The following is a 22346-nucleotide window of genomic DNA, read 5'->3' as shown; positions in this document are numbered from 1 at the left end:
CTTGCTGCAGAAGGCCAAGGACTTCAGCCTCCTATCTGGATTGAAGCTCAACAGCAAGAAAACAAAGATTCTCACCACTGGGCCAATTGGCAGCATCAGCATGGATGGTGAAGAGACTGAGACAGTTAACAGTTTTAGTTTACTTGGTTCCACAGTCAACACTCTTGGTACCAGCAGCCAGGAAATCAAGAGACGAACTGCATTGGGAAAGTCAGCTGTGAAGGGCCTTTCAAGAGTACTGAAGAGCAACGCCATCAGGCTGGAGACTAAGGTGTTCCTGATCCAGGCTATAGTCTTTGCAATTACATGATTTGCATCGGAGAGTTGGACAGTTAATAGGGATGATAGAAAGAGAATTGATGTCTTTGAGCAGTGGTGCTGGAGAAGAATGTTGAAAATATCATGGACTGCTAGGAGAACAAACAGGTTTGTCCTGGAGAAGGTGAAGCCGAAATGCTCCTTGGAGTCAAGGATTCTGAGGCTTCGTCTGACATACTCTGGGCATGCTTCAAGGTGGGACTGGTCCTTGGAGAGGGACATCATATCTGGCAGAGTGGAGGGGCATCGAAGAAAAGGAATATCCTTAATGAGATGGATCGATTCTGTGAGTGGAGTGGTGGGAATGAGTATGTCTGAGACGTCAAGGTTGGCACAGGATAGAACGGTATTTTGGGCTCTTGTACATAGGGTCGTTAATGAGTCGCAAGGGACTCACATAATACACAACAACAACAACATTCATAGGAAATAGAAAATTCATTTTATAAATTTGTTTTCTTAGTGATAGTTTATAAGTCATAATAGATTTTCCTATACTCACTCACAGACATTACTTTTTATAACATTAATTGATTTTGACTGCTTTTTTATGATGTCTTGGTACTAGGAATATTGGAGCTAATGTTAGATGGATCTTGGCTGAAAGCAGGGAATACCAGAGGACTGTATATCTGTGTTTCATTGACTATGCAAAAGTGTTTGACTGTGTGGATCATAACAAACTGTGGCTGACTCTCAGAAGGATGGGAAACCTAGAACACTTGATCGTGCTAATGAGAAACCTATACTTGGACCAAGAGGCAGTTATCAGAACAGAGCAAGGAAACACTGCATGTTTCAAAATTGGGAAGGGCATGCGCCAGGGATGTGTCCTGTCTCCATACCCTTTCAACCTGTATGCAGAACAGATTATCCAGGAGGCTGGGCTCTATGAGGAAGAATGTGGGGTCAAGATTGGTGGACGATTTATCAATAATCTGCGATATGCAGATGACACAACCCTGCTTGTGGAAAGTGAGGAGGACCTGAAATGCTTGCTGCAAAGGCTCAAAGGACTGCAGCCTCCAATATGGATTGAGGCTCAATATCAAGAAGACAAAGATTCTCACTACTGGGCCAATTGGCGGCATCAGGATGGATGGTGAAGTGATTGAGATTGTTCACAGCTTTAGTTTGCTTGGCTCCACAGTCAACACTCTCAGTACCAGTAGCCAGGAAATCAAAAGACGTATTGCGATGGGAAAGTCTGCTGTTAGAGACCTCTCCAAAGTACTGAAGAGCAATGGTGTCTCTCTGGAGACTAAGGTGCATGCAATACAGGCCATGGTCTTTGCAATCATTTGTTATGCATCAGAGAGTTGGACAATGACCAAGGAGGACAGAAGGAGAATTGATGCCTTTGAGCTGTGGTGCTGGAGAAGAGTATTGAGGGTACCATGGACTGCTAGGAAAACAAACAGATTCATCCTAGAAAGGGTCAAACCGGGTGGCTCCTTGGAGGCAAGGATTCTGAGGCTCTGTCTAACATACTTTGGACATGTTGTAAGGAGGGACAGGTCCTTTGAGAGGGACATCAGGTAGGGTGGAGGGAAGTGCAGGTGGAGAAGGCCCTCTCTGAGGTGGACTGATTCAGTGACTGGGGCAATTGGGATGGGTGTATCGGAGATGGTGTGACTGGCACAGGACAGAGCAGAATTTAGGGCTGTTGTACATAGGGTTGCTATGAGTCGCAAGTGACTCGACGGCACATAACAACAACAACAACAATCAGTCCTTCCTAAGGGCATTCTAGAGAATTATGCTGCTAAACTCCAGGTGTCCTGTTCTAATGCACTAGCAGCTCTGAAGAATAAAGACTGGTACTCTCCCCACATGCAGTTCACAGCCTCTGAACACTTGCTGGAGGCTCAGCTATTGGTTGGGCCCAACTTGACAGCAGTGAGTAAGTGAACTCAACCCTTATTGTGTACTGCCTTTCCCTTCATTCAAGTATCTAGTAACTTTTATCCCCTGTCCTTCCCTCCCATCCCCGTTATCTCTACTATGGATTCTGTTTATAAACCTTTCCATCATTTGAAAAACAAATACAAAGTATAATATTTCTATCATACTTTAGAGAGTACCAAAAAATCAGGATTTCCTAAACTGTTTAGCAATCATCCCAAAGGCACACAGTTCGAATTTAACAGCTGCTCACACAGAAGAATGGGCAATCTTCTCCAGAGTAAAGAACTGCCAACTGTCCCAGAAAATCCTGCCCTTCCCATCCCCTCCCCAAGGGCCAGCTATATGGGTCTGTCCTTACTCCGCAGTACTCAAAACACACTATTTTAGCAATGTTACTGTCATCCTGAGAAAGATATTACAAAGTTTTAGGTGGGAATTTCATTATAAAACTTGTATTCATTAGATTAATTTAAGTAAGTACTTCTGAAATAAGTTGACTGCTTAAAACAAAACTTTCCTAAAAAAATAAGAAAAAAGGAGTATGTTCTTGCCATTAAAACAGAATGACTGAAATATGTTATTGCAAATAAAATGTTCAAGAGGACAAAAAATAAATCAAAGATGTAAAAATGAATAAATTGCATAAGGAATTACACAATCTTCAACTGAACAGCTTACTTTCCCAAAATAACGTTACTTAAAAAAAAAAAAAATTTCAATCTTCTAAACACAAAATATAAGCAATACTCTATACAATTCATATAGGAATATTAACGGTATCATTAAAGGACTGTGTCTGAGAAGTAAAAAAAATAATATTAGCTTAAATGTAACAAACACTGGCTTCTTATCTGTACCGTTCTAAAACGAAAAAGATGTTAAGTCAAAATGTTTAACCGTGGGAAAACCCCTTAAATATATTTATAGCACAATAAAATGCTTTCAAATTTTTTTTCAATAAGCCAATCTGTCTCTGCCAATAATAGGGGGGAAAACAATGAAGGAACAATTTGTTTCAGCTATGTTAAAAACCTTATCTTCTATAGAGAATCTATTATAATTTAATGCTACCAGAGTGAATACAGGATTACCAGAAAAGTTTGCACTCTTGGCTGATGTACTATTACCTGCCCGAGATGACTTCAGGTGCTGCATAATTAGGGGACCCACAGCTGGTTCGCAGAAATTCACCATCTGACATCATATTAGATAATCCTGAAAATATAGCAAATTTTTGGTGAGGCTTTACAAGTAGATATATATAGATAGATACATGGGAAAAAGACAAAATTTTTAATGTTCCTCAATACATAATTTATTTATTTTTTAAGCACAGAAGCTTTTATTGTGGCTCTATGTCTCTCTGAGGTGGTTCTCTGACCCAGGGGTAGGGGTGGGGGAGACAGGCTTGCAGGACAGGTCAGAGAAGTTCACCTCAATACATAAATTTTTTTTAAAAAAAAATTCTTAAAAACAGCAGTTGGAGCAGTTGGAAGCAGTTGCTAAATTACACTAAAAGAGAATTTCAAAACATTTATGCTATGACAAACTAGCTAAAGTATCTCACAGATAGAGCTGTAAGTAGATTCGCTTTCTAAACATAAACATTGATCCAATTTATAAATAAAAGATTATTCTAAATTGTAATTGCTTTACCAAAAAATTAGAGCACCAAAAGATGATTTACCTACTTCCATAATTAAAATAAGAGAAACTACTGCTTTTTTTTTTTTGCACTACACTTAAAAAGCTTTTAAAAAAAATTCAGGTTCTAGAGACCAGATAGGCTCCACTTTAGAATGAGATAATGTAAAATATTTTAATTTGGGTAGTTTTAATTCACTATACCAAGAGCTGTAGTGGCATAGTGAATACAGCATGTCATACTGGTAACCAAAAGGTTGGCAGTTTGAATCTACTACCTGCTCCTCAGAAGTATGGTGTGTAGTCTCTTTCCATTATGTTTTACTGCCTTGGAAATATGATAGAGAGAAGGTCGCTAGGAGTCAGACTCAACTCAATTACAGCAAGAATTCAACACACACTCAAATCTACAATAATAAAAAGTAATTTAATTTTAATATTAAATAAGAAGTCTGGTGGCATATTGTGTTACATGTTGCACTGTTAAGGGAAAGGTTATTGGTTCAAATGGACAGGTTGTCCCTGGGAGAAAGACAGGCATTCTTTTGTGAAAATTTATAACCTGGGAATCCCATTGGAGGTTAAATTGGAATTGGCCTTCCAGCAGTGGACTTCATAATTTACAGATGGAAGACAGAGAAACGAGAGTTCTTTTTTTTTTAATCAAAGACAAGGTATAGGCAAAAATTGTTAAGTAAGTAGTAATAAACTTTATACTTTCTCATCTCTGTTTCTATAGCCCTTCACTTCCTAATCTCTTCAAACAACTTACTAATACACTCATCTAAGGCACTGGTACTTAGCAAAATGTTTGCATAAAAATGAAAATTAATATTTTCTTCTTCTTCTGACATAAAGTTTGCCCATAGGTTGATTGAGAAGGATTATAAAGCTCAAAAATGCCAAGAAAAATTTTAAGTACATGTGTTTGTATGAACTTATCAAAGAGAGTGAACATACTTTCATCAGATTTCGAAAGGTATCTGTGACTCTCACCACAAAAGGAAGTGAAGAGTTACTTTTATTTAAGAAGGAAATGTGGATTGAACTGATTTATTTTGACTGTTGGTGTTAAGTGCCGTCAAGTCACTTGTGACTCATAGTGACCTATGCACAGCAGCTCTGAAACCTGTCCTGTCTGAGCCAGTCTCACTGATTCTGACACACCAACCTCCATTGCCCTAGTTACTGTACCAATCCATCTCACCCAGGGTCTTTCTCTCCTGCAATGTTCTTTCACCCTTCTGAGTATGATGTCCTTCTCCAAGGACCAGTCACTCCTCACCACATGCCCAAAGTAAGTGAGGCAGAGCTTAAAAATCCTAGCCTGCAGGGAGAAATTTGGTTTTACTTTCTCCTAGACTGTCTTGTTGTTTTTGTGGTCCATGATACGCTCAAGACTTTTCTCCAGCATCAAAAATCAAAGGCATAATTTTTCTTCTGTTATCCTTAGTCATTGTCCAGCATATAATTGTGAAAATCATGGTCGGGATCAGGTACACCTTAGTTTCTAGACTGACATCACTGCTTCTCCATATTCTGGAAAGGTCCCTGACAACAGATTTTCCCAGTGCAATTTGTCTTTTGACATCCTGACTGCTGGTTCCAAGAGTGTTGATTGTGGAGCCAAGCAAGCTGTAATTGCTAACAACCTCAATCTCTTCTCCATCCATCATGGTGCTCCCACTGGCCCAGTGGTGAGAATCTTTGTCTTCTTGATGTTGAGCTTCCATCCATATCAAAGACTACAGTCCTTGACCTTCTTCAGCAAGCGTTTCAAGTCCTCCTCAGTTTTAGCAAGTAAGGTTGTGTCATCTGCGTAAAGCAAGTTGTTGACAAGTCTCCCTCCAATCCTGATGCAACATACCAGAGTCTACTAACTTTTTTAGATGTATAAACTAATGGAAGTAAAAATCACACTGTTGATGCAGTTTTTGATCGGCTGCTTCCATGATGAGCAGTCTGAATCCCAGTGGCAACACAAAGGAAAGGCCTGGCAAACTACTTCCATTAAGATTACAGGCAAGAGTAGTTCTCTTCTGTAACATATAGGATAACCATGAGTAGGAATCAGCTTGACAACAACAGTTTTTGTGTGCTGCCTGTGCATGTGCATGCTTGCTGTGTGTACAGGAGTGTGCAACTAATCCTTTTATATGGTACAAGATTTACAGTGCTGAAATAGAAAGTTCTTAGCTCTATAAAAGTTGTTACTCATTACCACAGGATTTTAGAATTTGAAAGCAATCAATGTCCTCTAGAACAGGGTCATTAGCCTCAGGGCCATTTCCATTAAGTCTATGATTCAGTGAGAGCCACTGTCCTGTTTATCAAGTTATGGAAATACATAACAAAAAAAAGGGATGATTGAGGCTCAAATGGAAACTTGTACACCAATGTTCATAGCAGTGTTATCCACCATTGCAAGAACATGGAAACATCCCAGATGTCCAACCACAAATGAATGGATTGAGAAACTGTGGTACATTCACACTACGGAATACTACGCAGGACAAAGAAACAATGATTTTGTAAATTACTACCTAAGTCAAATACTACATAAGATCAAATACTGTATAAAACCATTATTGCAGAATGAGTATGAGGATCCAAGGGGAGGGGGAGGGAGAAAATAGAGGAGTGAAGATGGGTGGGGGTAGGGGTTAATCAAGGGTTGCACAATTTGATGGGTGGGTGGGGTGAAGGAAATGGGAAAGATCTTTTGTGAAAAACAGTGTATTCAAACTTTGTAAATAAATCAGAATAAAATGGGGGGGGTGATTGCAACAGGCAAGAAATCAATAAGAAAACAAAACTTCTTGAAGAATTTTATAAGGGAAGAAGTGCTCTTTTTTTACTATAAAGACAACTGAAAGTGGTTGTTGTTAGGTGCCATCAAGTATAGTTTGACTCAAAGCGATCCTAAGAACAACAGATCTGAACCGTGTCCTATTTTGTGTCAGTCTTGCAATCTCTGACATACTTGAACACACTGATGCAGTCTGTGTCTATCCATCTGACTGAGGGTCTTCCTCTCTTTTGCTGACACAACACCTTTCCAAACACGATGTCCCTCCTCAAAGAATAAACTCTCCTAACAATATGGCCAAAGTATATTAGATAAAGCTTTATCATTTTTGCCTCCAAGGAACATTCTGGCTGCACTTTCTCCAAGCCATATTTACTTGTTCTTTTGGTAGTTCATGGGATAGTCAATGCTCTTCTCCAACATCATGGTTCACAGGCATCAATTCTTCTCTCACCTTTATTCACTGTCCAGCTCTCAGATGCATAGGAAGAGACTGTAAAGATCATAACCTGAATCACTTGCACCTTAGTCATCAAGCTGACACCATTGCTCCTCAGTAATTTGGAGAGGTCCTTGATTGCGGGACTTCCCAGTGCAACATGTCTACTGATCTCCTGACTGCTGGTATCGAGAGTGTTGGTTGTGGCTTCAAGGAAGATGAAGTTTTTGCCAATTTTAATCTTGTCTTCATCTTCATGTTGCCTATTGGTATAGTGGTGAGAATTTTTGCATTATAGATGTTTAGATGTTAATTCATATTGAAGGCTTATGAAGGCTTTGATCTTCTGCAGCAAGAGCTTCAAGTCCTTCACACTCTGATAAGCAAAGCTGTGTTTATCCCCTTAACTTAGAAAGCCAATTTGAAGGAAGACCCCTTTATCAGATTGAATTCTTTACTGGAGGTGGCCTCCCCACCCAATAAGCTAGACCTGAGAGTCACAACCCTACTCAATAACATAACAGGACGACCTCCTGGCCTTTTAGCAAAATGACTTTTCTGTAAGTAGGAGGGAAAACTTGAATCTATTGAATCACTGCTAGATTTGCTCAGAATCAGACTTTTCTGTTTTCCTGTTTCATTTTCCTCTTTGCATGATGTCTTTTTCCATGGGAGTGTTCAGATTAAAAACTCCAGCACTCAGCTAACTTAAGCATCATAAAACACAGGAACACATCCTACAGGAGTAGCTTAGATGTACTCAAGTATTCTCTCTCAACAACATTTAGCTCTGCTAAGAGCAGTCCAGATATCAAAAGATGTGGTTTTCTTGTTATGGTCAGGATAACTGGGTAAGTCAGGCATGGAAAGAAAGTGGATGAAGTACAGAGATAGATGCCAATAAGATAAGGAAGAAGGGGGGAGATAAGGAGGACATGAGGATACATGTGAGCCAATAGAAGGCAGAGATCAAATGGAATGCCTAAGGCTAGACCCTACCCATCAGAGCTGGGGAATTAACAGCATTGGACCTAGAAGCCTCAGTCCTGATTTGCCCCCAGAAGTAGCCTGATTAATGATTTATGTGCATGAGTGATGTGAAAAATAACAGAGCAGAACCACCCACCACAAAATCCCACTGGCCCAGACTGGAGACCCAAAACACATCAAAATGTGCAGCCAGCCAGCTGTAATTAATGCATACTTATGAGACCCAGTGTCTTTCCTCCACCTCTTTAGTTCCAGATGAGTGACCTGTCCCAGTCTTTGGGACATATCTTTCCTAATAAACCTATCTTTGCTTTCTCCTTCACGCTAGCCTCCTTGCCCTTCCTTTCATCCACATGTTCTAACTAAGGCCTGCCTATGCCAATATTGTTTCTGAACAGGCTATAACCACGCCAACACCAAGGGCTTCATCTACAGTCAGTCTTCAGTTGTCTACCACCTGGTTCAATTCTTTGTCAGGAAAAGGAAGGCTAATGAGGGCAATGACAACATGTAACAATGCTGCATTGGGGAAATATGCTGTCAAGGACTTCTCCAAGGTGCTAAAGAGAAAAAAACGTTAGTTTAACTGGGAATATACCCCAAAGAGGCCATAATTGATATCCAAACAGATATATGCACACCCATGTTTACTGCAGCTTTGCTCATAATAGCAAAGAGTTGGAAACAACCTAAGTGCCCATCAACAAACAAATGATAGAGAAGCTGTGGTATATTCATGCAATGGAATACTATGCTGCACTGAAAAACAAGGAACTCATGCAATATTATTCAAAATGGGTGACCCTGGAGGACATTATGCTGAGTGAAATATGTCAGTCACAAAAGGACAAATACTGCATGGTGCCACTGTTATAAAGCAGGACTGAACTCAGGGTTGGGAGGAGACTGAGAAGAGGGTTCAATAATGTATACTTGAAACAAAAGAGGAAGAAAACTGTTTAAGAGGGACAATTATTAGGTATTTTTGCCATGACAGGAGTCCAGAGTGAAGGCTGTATAGTAGAGTGGACCTGGGGGGGAGGGACTGTAAAACAATGAAAGAATTTTTCTTTTACTTTTCCAAGAGGGTAGTGTTCTAGGGGGGAGCACTGGGAGGGGAGAAAAGTACAACAATGAATGAATGGAAATCCAAAGTCTCTCTAAATTTTCATTGAAATTAATAAAAAATTTTTTTTTAAAACACCTCAGTTTAAAAACTAAGGTGAGCCTGATTAAAGCCGTAATCTTTTCAATTGCTTCCTATGCATCTGAAAGTTGGACATGATGAAGGATGACAAGAGTGGATGTCTTTGAGTTATAGCACTGGAGAAGACTATCCCATAGACAGACAAAAGAACAAATAAGTTTGTTTTGGAAAAGTGTAAGCAGGATGTTCCTTTGTGGCAAGGACGGCTAAACTTCGCCTCACATATTTTGGGCATGGTGGAAGGAGGTGACAGTCCTTGAATAACGCCATCATGCTGGAAAAGGTAGAAGGTCAGAGAGAAAGGCAGTCCTTCAACAAGATGGAATAACACAGTGGCTACAGCACTGGGCTTGAGTGTGGTGGAGACCCTGAGGATGGAGAAATACTTGGAAGGCTCACAGGGCAGCTAGGAGTCACAGTCAACTCAAGGGCAGTCAGCACAACAGTTTTTCCATGCAGTGCCATGACCTACTAGAAGTCAGCCATTCTGAAAGAGCACATTCTGTGATGGCCAAGCACCTACCCAGAGAGATATTATCTTGAAAGAAGAAAATCTAGAGCATTTCCTGCATGACTAAATAGCAAACCGGGAAGGTGCCATCAGGGAGGCCAGCTGCAAGGGCCTCCCGATTCACATCATCTTCCTTCTTCTAAAGTGAACCCCACCTGTCCCGCCTAAATGCCGTGAATAAGCATGAGCTCGTCACCACACCTTTAGCCTAACCTACAAATATCCCATCGGACCATTCTCTTGCTGAAAACAGATTTGGGAAGTTCATACCTTCTGTCTCTTAAATGCTAGCATACATAAACAAAACTTCTGCTTTTTCTACTTAAAAAAGAAAGAACAGTTGTTTGTTGCACACTGGCTAGTGCAGCCGGTACATCTCAAGCATGCTGGGAGTTGCATACCAAAGTCAGCTATCTTGGCATTCATGTGTGCATCCAAGAGCACGTTCTCTGGTTTCAGATCTCGGTGAACAACCATATGCCTGTGACAGTAATCCACAGCAGAGAGAATCTGCTGAAAGAGACGCCGGGCTTCCATCTCTTCAACCTGTTAAGTATTAATGAAACCACATTCAGCACATCTTGGATATATTCATAGCAACAGTCTGAGTTTCATAATCAGCCTAAATATAATTGAGGAAACTCATCAGAACTGTGTTGGGATTTTCAGCCAAATAAAGCAAAAGCTTGTATCAAAGCTTAACACGTCAGTCAGGAGGTTATTTGATGGTGCTAAACAAGAATATTTAATATTTACTAAATGCACACAGTTTAATCAACAGTAAAACATAATCTGAAAAATAATTTACTTGCAAGTGGTAAGAAAAGAAGATAACTGAAGCTTCAACATGATTTTACAAAATGTATTTCTCATTTTGAAAACCATACTCATCATGTTGGTAATTGTTGGCATCAATGTTCTAAAAGGATGATAGGTTTAAAAAAATAAAAGAAAAGGGTGTTTAATATTCTGTATGCTTTATTTGAGCATTATTAAGAAGCAAACTCATTTTGACTTATCTCTTCAGTGACACAAAAGGATACTTCACAAAAGATTACATTCAGATGATCAACAAACAAAATTGAAGAACTGCTCAAGATATTAGCTATTCCAAACTAAAACACATTCCCAATGAGTTGGAACCAACTCACAGTTGACCTTCCAGGACAATTTCTAAGGCTGCAAAATGAATGGGAGGAGATTGACCATCTTTCTTCTGTGGAGACTGCTGATGGATTTGAACCACCAAAAAGGTGTCACCTTTAGGTTTGCAGTGCAATCAACTCCCTATTGCCTATACCCAGCAGAGATCCCTCATTAGCTAGTCTCAACTCATAGCTAACACTGCAGTGGGTTTGGGGGGGCTATTAGAGAAATTAAAATCAAAACTTCAATAAGATATTATTTGAAGGTGGCAACAACAGCCAAGTTCAATGTTATTGTTATTGTTATGTGTCGTTGAGTCTCTTGCTTGTTCTGCAAGAGCCCTAAACCCTGCTCCTGTGCCAACCTCACTGTCTCTGACACACCTATTCCCATTACTCCAATCACTGAATCAATCCATCTCATTGAGGGTCTTCCTCTCTTCTTCTGTCCCTCCATTCTCCCAAACATGATGTCCCTCTCCAAGGACTGGTCCCTCCTTGCAACATGTTCAAAGTATGTCAGACGAACCTTCAGAATCCTTGACTTCAAAGAGCATTCTGGCTTTACCTTCAGCAGGACAAACCTGTTTGTTCTCCTAGTAGTCCATGGTATATTCAACACTCTTGTCCAGCACCACAACTCAAAGGCATCAATTTTCTTTCTATCATCCCTATTCACTGTCCAACTCTCTGATGCATATCATGTAATTGCAAAGACTATAGCCTGGATCAGGCACACCTTAGTCTCCAGCCTGATGGTGTTGCTCTTCAGTACTCTTGAAAGGCCCTTCACAGCTGACTTTCCTAATGCAATTCATCTCTTGATTTCCTGGCTGCTGGTACCAAGAGTGTTGACTGTGGAACCAAGTAAACTAAAACTGTTAACTGTCTCAGTCTCTTCAACATCCATGCTGATGCTGATGTGATTGGGTATTATTGTCGTTAAGTCCAGAATACATGGTGGAGTGGACATGGGGGGTGGGGATTGCCTAACAAGGAATGAATTTTTCTTTTTCTTTTCAAGGAGAAGAGTGAATTGGGGGTGAGGGCGTGGGGAGGGAGAAAAGTGCAACAGTGAATGACTGGAAACCCTAAGTCTCTGTAAACTTTCATTAAAATTAATTAATTTTTTTTTTAAAAAGAATCCTTGATTTCTTGATGTTGAGCTTCAATCCAGATAGGAGGCTGAAGTCCTTGGACTTCTGCAGCAAGTGCTTCAGGTCCTCCTCAGTTTCAGCAAACAGGGTTGTATCATCTGCTTAACACAGGTTGTTGATGACTCTACCACCAATCCTGATTCCACATTTCTCCTCGTACAGCCCAGCATCCTAGATGATCTGTTCTGCATACAGATTGAAAAGGTATGGAGACAAAATACATCCCTGACGGACCCCCTTCTTGATTTTGAACCATGTAGTGTCTCCTCGCTCTGTTCTGACGACTGCCTCTTGGTCCAAGTATAGGTTTCTCATTAGCACAATCAAATGTTCTGGGATTCCCATTCTTCTCAGAGTCAGCCGCAGGTTGTTGTGATCCACACAGTTAAAAGCCTTTGCTTAGTCACTGAAGCACAGATAGCCATTCTTATGGTATTCTTTGCTTTCTGCCAAGATCCATCTAACATTAGCTATAATATCCCTAGTACCATGACCTCTTCTAAATCCAGCCAGCACATCTGGCAGTTCTCTGTTGACATATTGTTCCAAACGTTTTTGGATAATTTTCAGCAGAATCTTGCTTGCATGTGATATTAATTATATTGCTCGATAAGTTCCACACTCTGTCAGGTCACCTTTCTTTGGAATTGGAACAAATACCAAAATTCAATAGGACAGCAAAAAACTAATGCTAGCTAGTGTGTGGAGAGACCGGAACATTCATATACAGCTGGTGGGAAAGCAAAATGGTGCAGCTAGTATGGAAAGTAGTTCAGAGCTTTCTCAGAAAGCAGAAAATAGAAATACCATTTAAACCACTAATCCCCAAAATGAGTATATATCCTAAATAAATAACTGCAACACAAACTAACACAGTTACTAAAGCATTATTTACAATAGTAAAGAGCTGGAAACAACCCAAGAATCCACTGATGGATTACTGAATAAAGATATTATGGCACATTCAAATTTGGAGTAGCATGCATTACCGAGAAAAGATTAAGAATTTGTGAAATTAGCTGCCACCTCTAGCCTAGCTCTCTCCGTTTGCCCCAGGCTTGCAAATCCAGTTGCTTCCTGAACATTTCCACTAGGATGATGTGCAGGCCCAGTTCAGAAAAAAAAAAAAAAAAGAAAATATTAAAAAAAATAATAAAAAAAAAGAATTTGTGAAATTGCACAACATGGATGAATCTAGAATAAACAGTGACATAAATCAGTCACAGAAGGACAATTATGGTGTAAGATCACTATTACAAAAGCTAAGGAAAGATTTATACACAGACAGAATCATTCCTGGAAGGTTAACAGACATGAGAAGAGAGGGAGAGGAGTATAAAAATTAATAAGTTGGAAAAAAAATTAATAAGTTGGAAAAAAATAATAAGCTGACTAGTTGAGGGAAGGGAAAGGTATTATAAATGAGGGGTTGATAGACATTATAATTAATTTTATTCATCAAGCATCATTAATGTTATTCGAAAAGTATGAATGAATGAAAAACCAAGATGATTTGTAAACCTTTACTCAAAGAAAATAATAAGAGCAATGGTGTCTCTCTGGAGACTAAGGTGCTACAGGCTTTGGTCTTCCCAATCACTTGTTATGCATCAGAAAGTTGGACAATGACCAAGGAGGATAGAAGGAGAATTGATGCCTTTGAGCTGTGGTGCTGGAGAAGAGTATTGAGAATACCATGGACTGCTAGGAAAACAAACAGATTTGTCCTGGAAAGGGTTCAACCGGATGGCTCCTTGGAGGCAAAAATTCTGAGGCTCCGTCTAACATACTTTGGACATGTTGTGAGGAGAGACCGGTCCTTAGAGAGGGACATCATGCTTGGGAGGGTGGAGGGACAGCGCAGGAGAGGAAGGCCCTCTATGAGGTGGATTGATTCAGTGACTGGGATAATTGGGATGGGAGTGTCAGAGACGGTGCGATTGGCAAAGGACAGAGCGAAGTTTACATAGTTGTACATAGATACGGTCGCTATGAGTCACAGGCGACTCGACGGCACATAACAACAACAACAACAATAATAATAATAATAATAATGTAATCCCATTTTGAAGTTAACTATGGTTTGCTTATCCCCAATATTGTTTTCTCTTTTTAAAACTTAGTGCCTTAGTGAAGGAAATAATATGTTACTTACCCGTCCATGTTTACAGATGTAGTCAAACAATTCACCACCAGACACATATTCCATTACCATAAAAAAGTCCGTGGGAGTGCTGATCACCTGGTATCTTTTTTGTAAATGGAAAAAAATAATTAAAAAGATTTCATTTGAATAAAAATCAACCTTCTGGATCTCTTGCTATAATTTTATACTTCCATGTTTTGCAGTATTTTCAGATGGCAACAAATTATATAAAGTTAAAACTAATCCAAACAATGAAATTCATTGACATTGAATGACCTTCAGGTCATTCCTTTCATGCCCCACAATCATTGGAATCCAATGTCCTTTAACAACTAAATTGAGCATTATTTTCCCATTTAAACAAAAATTTATTTCTAGTATAAAGAAATGGTGTATCCTATTTAAACAAAAAGAAAAGCAGTAAAACAATTTAAATCATGCCACCCACACAACTACAATTTAAAAAAAAAAAATCTAGAAAGTAGGCAAATGGCTATTTCTTCCACAAATAAAATACAATTAAAAGGGGGGCAGGAAGTAGGGAAGCTATATATAAAAAACAAATTTAAAGAGATAGCTTGACTTTGATCTAGGGATGTTCTGATTCTGATTCAAACAAACTTTTAAAAACATTTAAAGAAAGCTTCAAATATGAATTAAAGGGTTAATAATACTGTTATTTTAATTTTTTAAGGTATGATGTGGCGTCCTGCTTATTTTTTTAAATGAATCCTTATCTTCTCTATACTATGAACTTTAAAAAAGAGTGTTTGTGACTGAATGTCAGATACAGACTTTCATTACTATTGTATAATTTAAAAAATTTCCATTATAGTTAATACTTGTGTGTGTGCATGCATACTTATACATATATTCCCTCTTGGTACTAAAAACTAGTGATTAAGTAATATAATAAAAATTCTAGCTTCGTTTGACAAAACAAAAAGTTTCTCCTTAGAGGCTAGAATTTTGAAGCTCTGTCTCACATACTCTGAGCATGTCACCAGGAAGGACTGGTCCTTGGAGAAGGACATCATGCTGGGAAGGGTAAAGGAACGGTGCAGGAGAGGAAGATCCCGGATGAGATGGATTGATCCAATAACTAGGGCAATGGAGGTTGATGTGTCAGAATCAGTGAGACCAGCTCAGGACAGGGGAGGCTTCAGAACTGCTATACAAAGGGTCGCTATGGGTCGCAGGTGATTCAGCGGCATATAACAACAATAATTTATGACTCCCACTTCTGTGACCAAAATTCTACCTACTTAAGTTTTTACTTTGAAATCACGTTAAATAGATGTTTAAATGTTTTAAAGAAGACTACATTTAACATCTAGGGAAATTACCTTTTAAAATTCACTACTTTGTCTATAAAAAATGATCTACAGTATAAATTATGTACACTAATTATGGCTAACAATGAGAAAAATGAGAATCCCAGACATTTAGTCATGTTCAGAAAAAACCTCCACACAGACCAAGAAGCAGCTATCCAAACAGAACAAAAGACCAAACAGTGTATAATTTAAAAAACAAGAAAGGTGTACATCAGGGGCATATCCTTTTTCTATATCTGTTCAATCTGTATGCTCAGCAAATCGCTCGAGAAGCTGGACTATGAAGAATAACGGAGTATCAGAATTAGAAGAAGACTCATCAACAGCCTGTATTAAGTGACACGGCCTTGCTTACAGAAAGTGAAGAAGATTTAAATCACTTACTGCAGAAGATGAAAGACTACAGCCTCCAATATGGTTTACATTTCAACATCAAGAACATAAATATCGTACCACTGGACCAACAGGCAGCAAAATGACAGATGGAGAAAAGATTGAACTTATCAGGGGTTTCATTTTATTTGAATCTACAATCAACACCAGTGTAATAGCAGTCAAAAGACGTACTGAAGAGCAACACTGTCAATTTAAAGACTAAGGCATTTAATTACTTCCTATTGATCTGAAAATTAGACAATGAATAAGATGACAGAAGAACTGACGCCTGTGAATTGTGGTGTGAGAGAGGACTGAATATTCCACGGGCTGTCAAAGGAACAAACAAATTGGTCTTGGAGGAAGTGTAACTGGATTGCTCCTTAGAGACAATAAAGTTGGTGAACAACCTTGTTTTACCCACTTGAGAGTGTAGTCAGGAAGGGCCAGACTTTGGAAAAAAGACATCATGTTGGGACAGGTGGAGGGTCAGAGAAAGAGGCGAAGACTCTCAACAGACGGACTGTCACAATAAATGTGGCAATGGCCTTGAGCATATCAGAGATCATGAAGAGAACTCAGGATAGACAAGGTTCAGATTTGTCATTTCTAGGATCTGTAGTTTATATGAGTCTAGTTGACTCAATGGCACCTAATAACCACAACAACAGATGAGTACATGTATGTGCACAGATAGAAGTATTTATGTGAATATATTCATACAAATAGGTATTTGCATACAGTTATGCTGGTAAAAGGTATGGTTATGAGTTCTCAGACATAATAAAACAACTTGTGAGAATCATTTCCTAGTTGTTTAGGTTAAGACCTTAGTTTCATCAGACAACTTAGCTAAATGGCATCACAAAGCTTATGTTCTGCATCCTTGCGAGCAAAAGGAGTGTCTCAGTCATTCATTTACTCATAGCCAAGCTGGTGACATCTTCTCTCACAGTACTCTGGGCCTGCTGTCATAAGGAGACAGTCTTTGGAAAAAGAGAAATGCTAGAAAAGGTAGAAAGTCAGAGAAAGAGAGAAAGGCCTTCAACAAGATGGACTGACGAAGTGAATGGGCTCCAGCAAGGTGGAGACTGTATGAATGGCTTAGGAGAGGGGAAGGTTCAGATCTGTTGCTCCTAAGTTGTAGTCAACTTGATGGCACATTAACAATAGCAACAATGTCTAAATGATTACAAACACCATCTATCCATCTTGTCCCGAGTTACTATCTGGGGCTGCTAAGCTTGGCTGATCGGTTTCTACAGGACTTAAAACCAAAGCCTTTGTGCTGCTGAAGGAAAAACTGAAAAATGGGCCAGACCCACCTTCCAGGCCCTGTACATGGACAGACTGATTTTGTGAGAAACAGAAAAAGCTTTGGCAATTTTATCCACCTTTATTATGGCACCTTTGAATTGTGTGCACAAAGACAAATAGGTGTTAGCTTGTGTTCTTAGCTAAAATTTCCTTTTAAGGAGATGGAGAAATGGCTAAGAAGTTAGTTATAACATGAACTACTATAAATTTTAAAAGAACTCTAGGGTGTAGTTAATTACAAGTTGAGCTGCTAATAAAAAAAATCAGTAGTTTCAAACTACCAGCTCTTGCCTGTGAGAGATGCAATCTTTTACAACCCCAGAAAATTGCTGGTGGGTCAAGAATCAATTCAATGGCAGTGGGAATAAATTTAATAGGATACATTATATGTAAATTAAACACTTGAAAACATCTAAAATACTACATCTACAATATTGGAAAAGAAAGATTTTTTTTTTCAGAAGAAATATCTGTAATAACAATCAGTCCTTGAGATTAAACATGACAAAGTATCATTTCATCCAAAATAAAATTAATATAATTGAGTAATAAAATTGAGACTGCTTCAAATGAACTGTAAAACAGGAATTTTGCCTAAGAACGTCAGCTATAATTGTTGTTTGTGTTGTTATGTGCCCTTGAGATGAAACCAGCTCACAGCTGAACCTCCAGTGAGTTTTCAGAGATTGTAAATTCCATAGAAGGAGACTGTCCATCTTTGTCCATTGAGGCAGCTGGTGGGTAAAAACTGCCTGATTTTGGCTTGGCAGAGCAACTTCTTATCCACTAGGCAACCAAAATAGGAATGGTAGATAAAATCAGGTAAGATAAGCTATCTTAACAGGCATCAAACTGATCAAACAAACTCAACAGTGCAGCAGGAACGTCTGGGGCACCACCTCACTGGAGGGTGATCTAATTTATTAACAGAATTCTCAACCACTTTTCTACTTCATACATTTTTGGATCATAAACTAGAAGAAAGGATGAGATTGCACTTAATAAATTTAATGCTGACTCTCTAAAATGTGTAATAGGTAATCAGCTGAAATTGCTGGATTTAACTAACAGAAACCTGGGAGAGGCAGCCACTTCACAGGACTTCCTTGTTTTTCCTCATCTTGCAAGGTTTTGCAGTTCTAACTGGGCACAGTTTTTAATTTTTTTTCCACCCAGTTTAGTGGAAAATATTTGAGCTTCCTTTCTCTGACAGATTTCTGCTTCAGAAACATTTTTCAAAAATGGCACTTCTAATTAAGCAGAAATATTCACTTACATAGAAAAACCTGTGCTCTAAATATTCCAGTTGGTCAAGTTACATGAATTTTTAGGAAATCCCTATACTAAATAGAATATAAAGCTTAAAAAAAAATCTATAAGAATGCATAGCAAAATGACTGGGGAGTGGGGAAGGGAGAAAATTGTGCAATAACGAATGAATTTTTTTTTAACAAATGAATTTTTTTAAGAGAAAAGTGAACTGGAGGGAGTAGGAAGAAAAATGTACAGCAATGAATGAATGGAAATCGAAGTTTTCTATAAACTTTTGTTAAAATCACAATAAAAAATATTTTTAAAAATCTAGTAAAGAGGGGAATCAGCTCTCAAGTGCATATCTTCTTAGGTGTTTATATCTATGAATATTTTAAAATAAGACTTACATAACTATAAACGGCACTGCATTCCCAAAGGCATGTGGTTTGAGGTCACCAGTTACTCTGTGGGAGAAGAATGGGAAATCTCCTCCCATGGGATTAACTGCCTCTGAAAACCTGCTGGAGGGTCAGCTGTGGGTCGATTCTGACTTGATGGAACATAACAACACCAAGTTGGTGTTGTTAAGTGCCATCCAGTTGTAGGCGACTCATAGCTACCCTATGAACAAAAGTCCTTGACACACGTGCACAACTTTCATCCTTTCTCCAGGCTCATAGGGTTTCCAGAGGCAAGCTATTTCAGAAGTGGATGCCACTCCTGCTTCCAAGCTTGTTTCAACTCAGGAGCACCACCAAACCCTGTCCACCATGGGTAACCATTATCAGTGTTGCAGTGTTCACCTTTACAGCAACCACAAGTTACCTCTGTCCGGCAATTGGACACACCAGGGCTATACTACCTAGAAGACTGTTTGAACAAAAACAATAATATTTTTCTTTAATTAAAACTTAAGTATATAGAAATGATTAAAACAAGCTTGGAAGCAGGAGCGGCATCCACTTCTGAAATAGCTTGCCTCTGGAAACCCTACGAACCTAGAGAAAGGATGAAAGTTATACAAGTGTTCAGGTCTTTCATTCATAGGTTTGCTTTGAGTCACCTACGACTCGACAGCACTTAACAACAACAATAACAACGAGAGAGCTCAGTTGGCCTAGTGGACAGAAAGTGATGCTACCAAGTCAAAGGTGGATGACTTTAATCCGTGGCCCTCAGGCCTGGTTTTAATTAGTTTTGGTCAGTTCCAACTCAATAGTATAAAACCACCACCACCCAAGGTAGCCATTGTCCTTTATATTCTGTTCATCTTTTCCTCTTTTTTTACTATCATATTACATATATTCCTATCTCTTCATCAGCCCCAATACACACACACTGTACACACACATACAAATTCTATCATGGCAAGGATTCTGTTGTTGTATTTTGTTTACTGGTATAGTGCCTAAAATGGTGATATTTGTTGAATGAATAAATCAATAACAAATCTTCCTAGCCTATTTCCTCCCTTTGGTCTGCATGTACTCTATCTACCAGTCAAACTGGACTATCTGTTCCCAATACATCCTGTTTTTCAAACTTCCATTTTTCTAGGATGCAAACATTTAAAAAATTAGATATGTATGTTCAGAAGTCAGGAGAAATATCTAGGAAAGAAGTAAAGATCTGAAAATCTTTACACAGAGACTGCAAAGGAAGCCAGAGCTCTAGAGGGGGTCATCCAAAGACGTGCAAAGTGCGAGCTAGCTCAGAATACTGATATCTGATCAGTATGGAATTGCAAGGCACACACAAAGGGCCCCATAAGAGAAAGGTTTAGGAAGAGGCAAAAACTGGAAGAACAAAGTCTGAAGTTCTGAGGTGCTGCAGCAATCTAGTCATAGCCACGTTTCAAGCTGGTGGCTGCTGATGTTAAAAAGCTGTCAAGAGGTTAAGTAAGACAGTAAGGCAGGCAAAACGATCTCTACCAAATGAGAACGATGTCTTCACCAGTCGAAATAAAAATTTCCTAAGAACTAGGGGGGAGGGAGCGGGAGTAAGATAAACAAGGATTAATCTCAAATTTTCTGTAAACAAAGTCTAGTTTACAATATTTTGCTTGCACCTTCCAATTTCTTCTAAGTGGGTTTTAAGCCAGCACTATAAATTTTTCAACTTGTGAAAAATCATGTAATAAATATCCTTTATTTGTAGTATTTCATGTTTAAACATTCTTGCTAGTCGTAGATATAAGGCCCATTCTACAACAAGGAAATTATTCTTGCAGTTAGTCCAAGACTGCACAAACCAGGGGAGCTCTGGTGGCCTAGTGGCAAGAAGCTGCACTGCAATCCCAGAGGAACACGGTTCGAATCCACCAGATGCTCTGCCGGAGAAGGAGGCGCAATATCCTCCTGTACCAGTCAGATTTGATTTAACAGTACACGCACACAAAATTAAAAAAACAAAAAACAAAAAAAAGACTGCACAAACCAAAAACTCAAAAGATCAGGTCTCTCCCATTCTATTTATATCACTAACACTTAATAGAAGCTATGGCAATAATCTTGCTACATGATAAGAATACTGGAGTACTTAAAATATTAGTTTAAAAAAACCTACTCAGTTCCACAATTAAAGAAGCAAAGTTATGAACTAGGTTTTCTCAAAGCAGAGACAATTTGAACTTTAAACATTTTGCCCCTTCTAGAAATATACCCTAAAGAAACCAGAACTGCCATCCAAACAGATAAATGCACATACTATGTTTACTGCTGCATTATTTACAATAGTAAAGAGACGGAAGCAACTCAAGTGTCCATCAACAAACAAATGGATAGAAAAACTATCATGTATATATATTCATACAATAGAATATTATGCAGCTCTGAAAAACAATGAATTAATAAAACATTACACAATATAGGTGACCCTAGAGGACATTATGCTGAGTAAAATATCTCAGTCACAAAAAGACAAATACTCAGAGCACCACTGTAAGTCTGACATGAGTATTTGGGAGAAGACTAGGATAGGAGTGGACAGATAATAAACATTGCACTGGAACAGATGAAGGAAAGAATTGATTAAAAGGAATATATGCTTCTGCATTATATGTAGGACAATAGCCCAGAGTAAGAAGTACATTGCAAAGAGGACTGAGGGGGATGGGGAGGGGTAATTGTGCAACAATGGATGAATATTTAAAAAAACAAAAAGTGAACCAGGAGAGGGGGTGGGAGGGATGAAGGTAAAAATGTGCAACAATGAATGAATGAAAACCTAACTCTTCTGTAAAGTTTCATTAAAAAAATCACACTTAATGTTGGTTTAAGTAGAATCATCTCCTTGGTTAGTAAATAAATGTTTGTGCTAATAAAAAAAAATAAATTAAAAAAAATCACACTTAAAAGAAAAACATTTATTAAAAAATACTTGCCCTTATCCTTAAAAAACACAAAAATCCTTTAAACATTAAACTCGAAATCTAGTTACTGAACATATCAATTTGGATAGTTCAACAGTAATAAATGTACATGTTAAGAGTAGAAGGTTCCAAATTTCAGCAATAATTGTCTCAGTCATTCATTCAAGGATTTAAGAAAGATACTATGTTAGTTTCCTTTTGTTTCAACTTAGTAGCTTATAACATAATGTGTCATCTTGCTGTTTTGTACATTATAATGAACTTGAAATCAAAGCCTCAAAGTTATTAACAGTTTTTCCATAATTTATCCGAACTTTCCTCTGCAACAATGTTATTTGAATGAAACTATATTAGGTTTCCTTCTATTACTAAATTAATCAACAATGATTTGTAATATATTTATAGAAATATATTTTTCA

The 22346-nt window shown here is 38.5% G+C and overlaps 1 protein-coding gene across 1 annotated transcript in view; it reads right to left on the bottom strand.

The window, feature by feature from the left end:
• The window catches only part of PRKAA2 (protein kinase, AMP-activated, alpha 2 catalytic subunit), a 110586-nt gene that overhangs the window by 25173 nt on the left and 63067 nt on the right, over positions 1 to 22346 (bottom strand). Inside the window, exons 3-5 of the mRNA XM_006879727.1 lie at positions 14284 to 14377; positions 10228 to 10372; positions 3354 to 3441 (exon numbers count right to left, since the gene is read on the bottom strand). Coding sequence (XP_006879789.1) covers positions 3354 to 3441; positions 10228 to 10372; positions 14284 to 14377 — 327 coding nt within the window. The remainder of the gene's footprint in view (positions 1 to 3353; positions 3442 to 10227; positions 10373 to 14283; positions 14378 to 22346) is intronic.

The sequence above is a fragment of the Elephantulus edwardii genome, unplaced genomic scaffold, assembly GCF_000299155.1.
Source record: "Elephantulus edwardii isolate Elephantulus edwardi_28Jun2011 unplaced genomic scaffold, EleEdw1.0 scaffold00005, whole genome shotgun sequence".
In the NCBI taxonomy this organism is placed as follows: Eukaryota; Metazoa; Chordata; class Mammalia; order Macroscelidea; family Macroscelididae; genus Elephantulus; species Elephantulus edwardii.
The sequence above is the reverse complement of the archived record's forward strand: the minus strand, read 5'-3'. Positions and strand labels throughout refer to the sequence as shown.